Source organism: Lepidothrix coronata, unplaced genomic scaffold (genome assembly GCF_001604755.1).
Source record: "Lepidothrix coronata isolate B3197 unplaced genomic scaffold, Lepidothrix_coronata-1.0 Scaffold22, whole genome shotgun sequence".
NCBI lineage: Eukaryota > Metazoa > Chordata > Aves > Passeriformes > Pipridae > Lepidothrix > Lepidothrix coronata.
Window position 1 is genome coordinate 4877101 of NW_016690202.1, and position 13402 is coordinate 4890502.

Here is a 13402-nt window from a genome sequence, read left to right on the forward strand (position 1 = left end):
CCCTGTGGAACCCCACTAGTGACAGGTCACCAGTCTGATGTCACCCTATTCACTATTACCCTCCATGTCTGACCTGTGAGCCAATTGCTCACCCACCATGGGATGTGTTTATCCAGCTGTGTGCAGGACATTTTGTCTAGAAGGATCCTGTAAGAGACAGTATCGACAGCTTTACTGAAATCCAAAAGCCATCAAGGCTTCCCTTGATCAACAAGGGAACAAGGGTTATCTTGTCATAGAAGGAAATCAGGTTTCATAAACATTACTTTCCTCTCATGAAGCTGTGCTGGCTGTGACCAATGACTGCATTATCTTTCAGGTGTTTTTAATACTTCCCAGAATAATCTTCGCTATAACTTTCCCAGGCACTGAAGTGAGACTGACAGGCCTGTAGTTTCCAGGGCGCTCCTTCTTGAAAACCAGGACACTGTTCACCAGCTTCCAGTCATCTGGGACCTCTCCAGATTCCCAAGACTGCTCAGAAAGTTTTGCAGTGACATCAGCCAGCTCTTTGTGGCTTCTTGGATGAATCCCATCAGGCCCTATAGATTTTTAGGGATCCAGCTGGAGCAGCAGGTCCTGGACAATTTCAGGGTCAACTGAGAGTTGATCATTCTCACAGTCATGGTCCTCCAGCTCAGGGCATGAGACCCCCTTGATCCGTCATCCGTGTTGAAGACAGACATAAAAAAAGCACTAAACACCTCTGCTTGGTCTCTGTCCCTCTTCGGGAGATACCATCTTCATCCTGGAATGGACCAATGATATTTCTATACTGCCTATGGTCATTAATGTATTTGAAAAAACTCTTTTCATTGTCCCCCACATTTCTGACCAGCTGCAACTCCAGTTGGGCTTTGGCCACACAAATTTTCTCCCTACAGCAGCAAGTAGCATCTCTGAATTCTTCCCATATAAGCTATATATAAGCTTATATATATATAAATACATAATATATAAGTGCATATAAGCTCCTTTACTAATCTTCTTTTCTAAGATGTCTCTACTGGAGAATATGGTTTGCTGTAGAGCGGGCTAAGTCTTTCTTCTCTGTGTATTCTAGCTGGCCTCTGGTATTGTCCTGCATTTCACTTACATGAAAGACTTCTGTCCAAGTGCAGCTACTGGGGTGTGTGTTGCTAGGGAATTACATATGACACCTTTCTAAAAATGATCATGTATGTGTTAGTGCAATTTCAGAAATTTGGTTCCCAGTGTACTATTGTGGCTCAAAACAGTCTGAATTCCCTTCCTCCGTACGTCTGCTGAGCTAGATCAGACTTTTTCGGCAAAGGGCAGATTGTCAATTCTGGTTGCATTTAATTAAAAAAACAAGCAAACCACCAAACCAAATCAATTCTTCCACTTAGGTGGCAAATTATTACATCCTAATTAGATCTTATGTTTTTCTTTGTTTTTTTCTTTTCTCCTATCTGTTGAACTGAATTTGCTTCCTGAATTATTTTATTAATCCTCATTTAAGCTCAGAAGCATCATTATTTTAACTAAAAGTGAGTTCACTTGAGGTACTTAAGCCTGATTAGCTTCGAAACTAGTAGAAGTGTACACACAAGTGAGTTTGTAGCAAGTAAATTGCATCTCTCTAAGTCACAACAAAATTTAGGTCTTAGGCCCTGTTTTGGCTTTCAACAGTGTCTTGATTAACTTTATGTCAATTCTCACCTCAATTATATTTGCTTTTTGCTATTAGGAAGCTCTCCTCATGCATGCCCATGAATGCTGACTAGTGTTTTTAACAGATTTTACTTTTAAACCCATGAGGAGTTTCCAGGCACACCATAGTCGGGGCTCATTTTTGTCATTGACACGCTCATAATTTGGGATTGCACTGCACCTGAAAGAGGTGGGTCCCCCCCAGGGTCCCCTCCCACTCAACCGTCTGTACACATCCCTGGGTCCATGCTCTCAGGTCTCCCCTTGTACAGTGCATATAAGGGAAGCACACCTTTTACAGTGCTACTGAGAAAGCACAGAACTGTGATGAACAAATTAGAAGTGGTTAAATTAATTCAGTCCTCTTTATCCTTGTATGCACTGCTGGTAGAGTCTGATACAGTGGATGTTCTGAGAAACTTGACGTGGTGATGGATGATAATTTTTCAGTAAGCATGTATTGTGACTCAGTAAAAATTGCCTATCTTCAACTTCAAGCATAACTTTATATCCTGATGGCAGTGGCTGAGGTGGGAGTGATGCTTTAAAATTTCTCCCTTTGAAAGGAAGTAGTTAATATTTTCCTAAAAGCTCACAAATTTAAAACTTCTGTCCTGGCTGCAAACTCTGCCAGCAACATGTTTTTCTATTTTTTTCTTGCCGTGCTTCATTGTTTCAGAAATCTGATAATTATTGTTATGCCTGGACTCTTGTGATGGGCGTCTGCATCATGGCCTATGGTGGATGTCTGCCTTATTTTGCTCTTTGTAGCTTTTGCTTGTACAGTCTTTCTGGCAGCTTCATGTCCTGCCCTCCACTGAACAAGAGATCATAAACTTAAGGGTATATGGCAGAGCTAGTGGAGGAGTTGCAGCGAAGGTCTTTCTGCATTCTTGGAAAACTGATGTCAGGATTGTACTAAAATTAAAGGGATTTGTGCTTGTGTTCCTTGAAGGGGGAAACAAAGCTATATTAGCTTGTGTGATGGAGCTCTATCAGTTTTAATAGACAGCTAGTTTCTCTATCACTCAGTCTAGCTTTGACTCAGATCCACATGGTCCTTGCACTCATTAATTTCTCAATTTTTCTTTTCCTTTGCTAATCTGCTTAGCTTTTAAATACTTCCATGCACATACTGTCAGACCCAAGTCCAATATGATTGGAAAAATGTGACTGGTTTGTTGAGGAGCTGTCAGCCCAAGTCAGACAGGGGTCAGCAAAGCAGGACGTTCTTCACACACCTAAGCTCGACCGATCTGAGTCAACAAAATGAAATGCTGTTTGAACTTTAGAAAACTTGAAGAGAAAGAATCTCTGCAGCCCCAGATGAGTCAGATCTGTTGCTCTGAGGATGAGGATTGTGATCAGGCTGCCCCTGTGGTGGGCGGGGAAGGAGGAACAGGAGCCCTGTTGCAGAGCAAACGAGGCTGGCTTTGCAGAGCCAGCCAGCAGGCAACTAGCCACAAACCTGCTGTTTTAGCTTCTGCCTCTCACTTGACTTCTGCTTGGCAGCCACCCGCCCAGGGCGACGGTGTCCTTTTTCTGTACCCACAGCCCGAGCTTCAGGCTTCTGAACCTGCTTCTTGTTCAGTCTGCCACGTGTGGGTTGGAAGAAAACCTCACACCCAGAAAACCTGTTGCTGCTGGGATTTGCTTTGGAGAGGTCTTGAAGTCAGACATGTACCATCCCTGACAGTGTCCGGGCCATCTCTGGCCCCCCACCCTGCCAACTCCCACACAGTAGCTGTCAGTGTCTGGGTTTGTCAGGCAGTGGGATACATGTGCCTGCTCTGGCTGCATCTGTGATGGGGTTCTTCTGCTCTCGCCTCCCCTGAGGGACAGCTGAGCTCAGAAATTACAACTAGTCCCCCACTCGTGGGTACAGCTCTTCTGTAGGTGCTGCTCACCTAAAAATCCTCTAACCCTGCCTAAGTAAGGTGCTGGGTAATCTAAAACTTTATATATGTGCCAGCAAATGTGAGGAAGCTGTGGTGGTACAGGACGAATTAGAGACATGGGGCAAAAAGCTAAGGGCAGGTGAGAAAAAAAAATAAGGCCAATTGCAAATTCAGCTAGTTATATCCTCACTGAAGGCAGCTCTGGAGGCTGTCAGTAGGACAGCTGGAGGTTTGTGATAGCTAGGATGCTGATTAAGGGGAGCATGTTACTGCTTTGGTGAAGTTTGCACAGATGAGACTTTAAACACTCAGAAATGCCTATTGCTTAATGTACCCAACTTCTTAAAATTGTATCTTTTTAACTGCTTTTTACTTGTCTATTCCAGGTTGCATGTCTGGTTGGACTTGATGCATGGCATTTGCATGACACCAAGCAGCCTAGATCTGGATATATCACTGAGCAAACATGGCCTACCCAGCAAATACTAACGGCAGTGCTACAGGTAACTAAGTGGGAACACTTTCCCCCTTTGAATTATTAATTAAAAAAAAAAATCTAAAGTCGTGAGAGCAGGAAAAGGAAGTAGTGGAAGTTTAAATACTGAAAACTAGTTTCCTGTTAGATCAGAGCCTTTCTGTTTCCCCCATCCCCCACCCCGATAATCTTTTAAATATTTAAAGCATGGAAAGTTGTTTGGGGAGGCTTAAGGGCTGGCACTCAGTTATGCAGCATGCAGTGCTCTGCTCTCAAGGGCCTACATAGGCTTACTGCAGACTCTGGGAGGCCTAGGGCTTTGCTGCAGAGTCATGTGGTTGTTATCCTGTGTCTGTAATTAACTTGTGAGATTAACCACCTCTTACACATCAAATCTGCAGCCCTTCCTGGTCACCCTTACTGGCCAGTCTGATTTTTGTTGCTTGCCTGTCAACAAAGCATAAAAGCATTTTTCAAGCAGTATCAAGAGGAGATGTTCATTTCACTTTTTCATTATTTTTAAGAAGCTCCCAAAGTGGCTGTTTTAGTTGTGTGATACTCTGTGAAATAGATCGCTTGGCATGTTCAAAGGTTGCTGAGGACGACTGGCAGGTCAGGAGGGGGCAGAGATTGCAGAAAGACTGATAACAGCACAGCAGCAGTGTTACTCCTGTGCTTGTGTCAATATTTTCCTCTTCTGATTACTGCACAAACATAGTTTTAACCCACTAAATCTGAGGCTGCTACAGTGGGATTACATGGAAAATTTTGAGTGCATGGCAGGAACTTGTGTATGCTCTTTTGAGACCTCCTAACGTAGGTATGATGGAAAACGGATTAATCAGTCAAGGCTGGGGTGGCTTCGAGAGCTTTGAATATCTTGGGAAGGGACATGAAATATCTCTTTTATTGTCCATGTAGACAGAAATGTCATCTATTTTTCCCCCCCTAGGGCTCATGTACTTGTGTTCAAATGCTACCTGCTAGATCATGACATACACATATTGAGGTTTGGTTTATATGGTGGATTTTAGCACCAACCTCCTTTGCAAGTATGCTTTAGTATGGAGAGAAATATTAAGTTGCTCACTGTGCTTCCTGTAGAATTATTCTAATTAGAGCGTGGGATTAAAACATTTTGTGTGCAGGAAATTTGAAATACAGAGTGTCATTATCTACAATTTATGCAAAACAAGAAGTCTTTTTTAAAGGCTAGTGAAAGTTACATTAAGTCATTGGAATTACTATTATCTGCTGATAATTTAAATTTAACCATCTGTTGATGGTTAAATTTACCACTCTTGTTAAATCTTGAGACGGCTGAAATAGGATATTTTCTATTTCCCTCCTCCACCCCCTTTTTATATAATTAGGCGTATATAAGATAGAAACCATATCCTTTTGTAACCTTGTGTAATCCTTTTGAGAAGGCGGACTGCAAAACCTCTGCTGTGTGACTTGAGTGTAGCTGTTTGCTGCCTAACCCCCCCATGTAACTTGACTTTTCTTAGTAATATGCCTTTAACTGAAGTCATGCAGAACAATTTTCTCTGCTTACAAGGAAAGAAAAATTGTGCATAGAGTGTTACTGATTGGTTTACTAAATTTTTTTCTCCCTGCAGTAGAACTGTCTACTGGAAAAGTTGGCTAGTTGACCTGTAAGCCTAAAAGAAGCAAAGTGCTTGTGCTGGGGGATGTGTTAATGCAAGATGAAGTTTTAGTTTCAGGATTGTTATGCAAACAAGGCTTCTTTCAGGGTAAAGCTGTTTGTTCATAGAAAGACGCTATAATAAATTGCAATTATTTAATTCAAAACTAAATTGGACAACATTTTGCAGAGACTGTCTGGACTTGTTGGCTTTGCAAACCCTTGAGGCCGGCGTTCTAACATGCAGCTATGTACGCCTGTGTCTCCAAATCCTCAGCAGTTCATAACAGACAGAATACTGGGCTGCAAATACCTGTGATTTGTTGTGCTGCTGTGCTGCCTGGGAGAGAATCCTTTTGGATGAGCAGGAACTGATTTGGGCGTTGAAGGTATTGAAGCAAGTTTTTTAATTGCATGGAGCTCCAGGAGTGAAAAGACAAACTTGAGGGGTGGTGTTTTTCTGCACCCTCTGCATCAATCGGCAACAGGAAAAAGAACTAGAAAGACTTGTTAGGGACTACTAAGCTGCATTTACGTTACTTGAATATTTTGGCAAGTCTCACCACATGTTCAGCTTCATTCAAGTATGAAGTGACTAAGAAGCAGTGGTTTGCCTTGGTTAACTCGAGAATGTGAGTACTTGCACTATTAAATGATTATGTGCCATTTTGGTAATTTTTTCAGAATACAAGCCTATATGTACTACTATTGCTGCAGATAAAAATCTGTAGAGGAATGCTTGAATTTGGAACTTGTTTCGATTTGGAACTTGTTTCCAGGAAAGGATCTAGCTATTTTGCATTTGTATAGTGTTGGGGTTTTTTTTAAAGGATATTTATGGGAAGAACATTTGCTGTAAATATTTTCAGTGAGTGTGTATTCGAGATAACCTACAAAGCAAGTAAGGACTGTATCATGAAAGCACCTATCATAAATTTCTCTGTTTCTTGCCTATCTCAGTAAAGACATGAACTTTAAAATGTGGTGAAGAATTAACAGAGACTGTGATTTATGCTTCAGTACTGTTTGTCAGTAGTTTTGTTTGCTGCTGGCTTAAAAGTTTTATCACTCTGTTCATGTTTTTATTTCACAGAGGTCTTGTCATGAACTGTATTTCTGTGAGCTGCAAGCTTATTCGTTCATTTTTACATATTTTAGAAGTTGGTTTGGCAACTTGGTACTGATTTTGGACTAGACTTCAAAGTTGTGCTATCTGCTCAGAAACAGCTGAAGTCTCTCTAGCACTAACAATAGATAAATTGGTACTTGCAGAAAAATTTGCTTTATTTTATCAGTCAAGTGCTGGGTAGTCACAGCTGTTTGCTGTTTAGAGTGTGCCCTGGTGGCATGTGAGCTTACTGCTCAGTCCAGTAAACTCACCAGGATTAAGGAGTGCAGTGCAAGTCCAGACTGTGCTGTGCAGCCATCTATGCTGTGAGAAGTCTGCCTCCGGAGCCAGGAAATATCCTACATCTATGGGGAGCTACTGGGAGGCTGAAGTTGATTTGGTACATGGTACAAATTAATTTCTTTTTGCATAGTACAAGAGAAAAAATAATAATAAATGAGGTGATTGTTTCTCTAAATAGTATTAGTGTCTCCATTAACTGCTGGGTGAAACTTCCAGCAATTGTTAGCTTCTGTGCTTGCCAGGACTGAATGCATAATTCATCTATTTATTGAGGCTCTGCTAATATTTCTGTAGTGATATCTGTAGAAACATCTTCCAGTCAGCAAAAAAATGCAGAGTGCACATTGCACACCAGTGGAAAACTTACAGGGCAGTTTGGAAATTGTTTTGGACAGATTTTCATTCTTTTCACTAGTAACTGATTTGCAGAAACTTTCTTTTCAAAATATGTGTTCTGAAAAGCATGAGATGGAGTAAAATTCCAGTCTAATTCCATTTATTCTGATGTGGAAAACAAGGAAGCATCAAAACAAACATAGGAGATTGATTTAAGAAGATAAAGGATTTAAAGCTGTATTTGTTACTAACCATAATAAAACCATCTGTTTTATTTGACTTCCCTAAGCACCTCATGCTCTGTATCCAGAAACCACAGAATTGTCAGTCATCTCTTTAATAGACATAAGAAAGTGTTTCAACAGAAAAGCTTTTCCAATTTTCCTGAGTAGGATGGGCTGCAGGGGTCAGTATAGCAAGGCTGTTGCACAAACCCATTCTTTGCTTTGCTGTAAAGCAAATGCATATTGTTCTCTGTACATAGTATCTGAGATTTTCCTGATCCTTTCTCTTTCCACCTTTCTGTCTGTGCCTCCTCCTCAGTCTTGTTTACGGATTTACGTTTTCATGTCTTCCCATTCCATTTTTAACATGCTTCTACATACAGGAGCACTACATCTTACACAGATTCATTTGAACTGTTCTCCTGCGTGTTTAACTCCTCTCTGTGCTTTACATCTTTCAGATTCCTGCACAGTTCTTAAAGCAGTGGCATCATAGCACCTGAACATCATTTTTAGTCTTAGTCTCCTTCCACTCATAAAATAAGGAACTCCTGTTGTAATAGCCAGCCCACAGCTGTCACATGTCTTTGCTCCCCGTTACTCTTTTCACTCCCAGCAGATCTGGGCATCCACCTCCATTCTTCAGACCGTGCCATGGCTGTGGAACCTAAGGTGGTTTAATGACAGATACCAACTGTATCTGGACTGCTGTTTCCTCTGCAGCAGCCTGGCACCCCTCTGGTTACTCTGCAGCACCCTGTGGGCCTCTGGAAAGATTTTTCCTGTATCTGAGCAGTTTTCTTGCCTCCTAAGTGAAGTTATAACCACATACCAGTCAGTCAGAGAATGAGACCATTACAAGAGGCTGCTGCCTGAATTAATGTTTTTTAAGATATTAACGTCACCATGACTCAAAGACCAAATGTTTAATAAATGTGTTTTCCATCTGCTGGTATATAAATGCTTAAGCAACTGTTGAAAAGTATTATGAAAACCCCTGTTGACTTATTAACCCTTTTACTGAAGCCAATAAATAGAACATGCATTTACTTAAAGCAAATGTTTTTATCATACACATCCTCAGCATTACTTTGTAACAACTCTTACCAAACATTTGTAGACATACCTTTCTTTCAATTACTGTATTATTGAAGTTGAGTCTCTCCTGTGATTCAGTTTTCCTGATTCATATAATCTTAGGCAATATGCATGGAGTTTTGCATGATTTCCAGCCTAATGATGTGAAGTATAGTCTAAGAAGAAATTGTTGTGCACCAGAACATTACTACTATTACTAACTTCAGCAGAATATCCACCATTTTTCATTACAGACTGTCACTCAATAAATGGGAACTTAACAGACCTGAAGGAGTTGGCAATAGAAAGTGTTTGATTGCTAGGTAGTAATCAGTCTTATGGAGCCTTTACTCCTGAGTATTGCAGATGCCTGCCCCGAGAGCCCAGCTGACAGCCACTCTCCACTGCTTTCCTGCAGGGTAGATGTCACTGAGGTATCACTGCAGTGCTACTGACACCCCAAGCTCTGAGCTCGGCAGCCTCTAAGTTTGCTTAGGGTAGCAGATGCAAACGACCAGGAATAAGTGAGTTGTATTTTTAGCAAATCAGCCATGTGAGCAAGGGTAATTTCTTTGAGACAGGACTGTGTGATGAGAGACTATTTACACCTAGCCTTGCTCCCCTGCTATGCTCCCTGCTCCGAGCCCGCTTCCATCCAGTAACCTTGAGAGTTAAAGCAGATGGGTGTGTGCCCAAGGTGTACTTTGGCAGCTCATGGGAGACTCTTGCCATCAGGAGACCCTGCTGAATTTCCATGTAGTCTTGTGCTTTCTGGATGGGCAGATGGCATGCAGGGCTGTCACTGCGATCCAGCTGCCGCCTCAACCAAGAGTGATCTTGTGAGTCACTCTGGTGGTGCCCAGTATTTAAAAACAAGCTAGGGTGGGACCCTGAAATCTGTAGGGTGAAGGGTGAGTGAGCCTCCAGTGACTTCACATAATTTCTGTCATAAGGCATATCAAAACTTTCATCAGTATGCTGTAGTACACTCAACTGATGCCAGATCTGCCTTAAGGACAGGTGGCTGGAGCTGAAGCACACGATCTCACAGCCAATGCCAACTTTTTACTTGAATTAATAATTGTTTCTGCAATTGCTAGTTGATACCTGTAATACAAGGGTGCATTTGCCATAGCAGCAGAAAGCTTGAGAATGCATTGACTTGCATTTGCCCAACCTAGAGACCTTCACCAGACTGCAGAGGACCAGGGACTATGCATTCTATTTTACACAGGACTTGTTGCCTGAAGAATGCCCTACAGGTCTGATTTTGAAATGTGCTGGAAAGAGAAGGAGCAGGAGGAAGTTAAAAAGGGTACAGTAATTACAGTGTCATTGAGAGCTTAAGGACATAGCGGTCTGGCCTGAATAGCCCAGTCCTTAGAAAAGGAAATTGGATGTGATGGAAAGAAGATATAAGCCATATAAGATGCTCATGCTCTGCAGAAGGACAAAGTGCCACAGGAAAAGGAACAGATTTAATTGTTCTGTCTTTTGTTCAGAGATTACTGCAATTGTGTCTTGTTCTGGATTATTTTTTGCAGCTGCCCAGAAGCTTCTTACATCTCACCTGACAGAGGACTGTGTTCATTCTCTCTGATGCAAGGTTGCTCTTGGAGCAATGCACGCTTTCCTTCTCTGAGCTGTTGCCATGCACTTGCCTGGGCAGCACCTGGACCTTCTAATGTGGCATGCTGCTGCTTCCTGTGGAAATACATGCCCTCTACACCCTGGGAGGCAGCTAAGGGTGCTCATCTTGTATTTTTAAGCCAGTAGTGTTCTAGGGACTCATCAGGCATGCCTTGCTGTTAATGGTACCCTGCAGCCTTACTGAACTGGTGGAGATTAACAGTGATAAAACCCCTAAGTTCTTAGGATGGAAGTCACTGCTTTACACAGTCTGGTGGCAGCTGGGTGAGGTGCCTCTGTGGAGGACCAGCCTTTGGGGCTGGGTAAGAGGCAAGCACCAGTAGCAGGGCAGACACATGTCATGGGAAAAATGGAGAGAATAAATTTTTTCAAGACTTGAAAAATTATTCTCTCTGCATTGTCTTCCTTCCCCTCACTTTCAAGATACGCAACTCAGTAAATCTTCCCCAAACCTATTCTACAGTATTCCTCACTTACTTCACAGATTCTTCTGCAGAAAGCAGTTTATGAATAATGCATATGAATCTCCTCCCTGTGGGAAGTGAGGGTATTTTGTTTCCCTTAAAAAAAAGACTATGATCCCTCAGGAAAATTACTTGGACTGAAATTGCCTGATTACAGTTGGTTGTCTTTGTGTGAACACTGAGTGCCTACATTTAAATATGTTCCTTACAGATGGTTACTACTGGAGCAAAAGTCCTTGGGAGGCTTTTTTAATGGCCACCTCTCCCCTCCCCCCCCCGCTTCAAGCCATTTCTAAGGATTTGGATTAGAGATGACAGAAGGGCAGCCCTTCCCATATCATGTTTTCACAGCACTTTTAGGGGCTGAGGGAGCACTCGGGCTGCCCACGTGTGCATTGCTTCTGTATCTCCCATTTCCTTCCTTTCGAAACATGACTCCCCTTGATGGCAGAGTACAGATTCCTGCCAGGATGTCCCTGTGTGACCAGCTTTGAGCTTTGCAAGAGAAGCATGCTTGTGTCCATCCTTCCCATTTTCTCTGCCATTCCCTCCTCTGATTTCAACCGGAAATCGCACTTATTACATGGGTTGAAAGCAATGGTTGGCCTCTGCTGTGGGATGAGGGTTGCAGTCTTGGGGGTGAATTAGCAGATCAACCAGGTCCAAAATGGGCTCTCCCCCTCCCAGTCTCTAACTCTTTAAAACGCTTCCTGGCATATGCTCAGTCTCTTGAGAATTTTCTTCATCTGACTCTTCAGACAGATTTCGACAAAAATAAGGGCTCAGACACTTGGAGAGGTAGGTGAGTGTCATATTCTTTCATGCTTTCAGTCTATCCTTGTCCACTTTTGCAAAGTGTTCTTACCTGTAGAAGTAGGTAATGTGACCATTACCCCTTCTGACAGCCCATCCCTTTATTTTGCTCAATTTCTCCTCCCTAGTTACCTCATGCTGTAATGAATGTTTTATGTAATTGCCTTCTCTTTTTTTTAATTAATATATTCCTGTATGTTTTTTCTTTATAACAACATATTGCTTTCCTTCAACATGCAGGACTTGTCTGTGATATTTTTGTATTGGCCTTTGCTATTTGCTTGAAAGCAGGAGACGGAGGGCTAGAGAGAAGGAGTGGAAACTCTTTTAATATTTGGGTTTGAAGGTTTGGTCAGATTAGGGGGAGAATCAGATTAACTGATAATTGAGAACAGATTGTACTCCCTATGTAAACCAGACATCTCTAGTCTGGAGTAGTGTCTTACTGCTGAGGGGTATGTTTCTTGATGTACTCCTAGCCCCTTCCCTACCCTCGTTTCACACAACCAACCCCTCTGCCTGGAGCACTGCCATATGGTTTGCAGAAGGTCAAATAATAGAAAGGAAACACTTGTACAATTTAGCTGCTGTTACTGAAATTTCAGGTCTAATCCTAGCAAATAGGTCAAGTTTTAACACTTCATGTACACTGCTTGGTAAATCTAAAGTGTGTAGCTTAAAAAAAAAAGTACAGTGCAAGAAAATACAGTAAAATGCATGGCCATGACTGAAAAAGTGGACTAATATTTCTATATGATAGAAGCATAAAGACAAGATCAGGGCAGTCAGGTTTCAAGGGCTTATAAGGATCAACAAGTTTTTTTCACTTCAAGAAGTCCGTGGCTAAGTCCTTTCTCCCCCTCCCCTCCCTCCAGCAGAACTGATTCTTAAATTTTGCATATCTTTTTCCATATCTTAAGTTAAAAAGTTAAGAAAAAAGGGTGTATTCTACAATCATTCTCTTCTATTCCTGTTCGGTGGTTTTTGTTCATGGAGACAGATGGCTGTTACATAGCTTCTAGAATTGTTATGACTTGAATGTGCTCACAAGACTGCATCCACTGCATTGCCCTTTAGACTTTAACGACTCTCCCTTTCTATCATTAGTTACAGTTCTGTTCCCTTCCTCTCTCTCAGACAGTGTGTCTGCCATTCAGGAAGCTCACCCTTCTCTTTTTGTTCCCTGATACTCCTCTCAGCACCTATTTCCAGTGCTTGGTCTCACTGCAGGGACACACACAAGGATTTCTCCATGCCTGTAGTCTCTGAAGAGCCCTTCTCTGTCCTTGCTCTGCCTGTAATACTCAGACGCTTCCTGGCGACCCATCTGCAGCACTATGGAAAATGCACTGTTGACGATTATGGAAAATTACTTACCTATCCCCTTACAGAGAAAAGTTGTAAGGCTACAACTCTACAAGCGCATGCGTGGCTCAGCCAGACCATCTCAGCCCATAGAACAAGACACCCGAAACAGCCTGCTCCACAGCAGCAGGAGAGACATCTTTTTGAGAAACTGAGTGTAGCATCTCCTGCTCCACTCCAGCTTTACTGTCCTTCTCCGATCCAGCTACAGTGTGAAGTACTGCAGGCACTGGTATCAGTTGCATTAATAGGACGTGTGTAGTCTTGCCCATGGATCCCATTAGGCAGGTCCTGCTTATCTGACCTGATCTCCTTCTATGACAAGGGGACTTGCTTAGTGGATGGGGGAAAGGTTGTGGATGTTTCT

The 13402-nt window shown here is 42.3% G+C and overlaps 1 protein-coding gene across 3 annotated transcripts in view; it reads left to right on the forward strand.

Moving 5' to 3' along the window:
- Positions 1-13402, forward strand: part of KANK1 (KN motif and ankyrin repeat domains 1) — a 122611-nt gene that overhangs the window by 67990 nt on the left and 41219 nt on the right. For 2 of the 3 annotated variants that reach the window (XM_017808251.1, XM_017808250.1), the window contains exon 3: positions 3959-4075. In XM_017808251.1, coding sequence (XP_017663740.1) covers positions 4039-4075 — 37 coding nt within the window. In that variant the 5' untranslated portion in view covers positions 3959-4038. Of the gene's footprint in view, positions 1-3958; positions 4076-4811; positions 4868-13402 lie in introns of those variants that run through there. The other variant, XM_017808253.1, reaches the window with a different exon arrangement.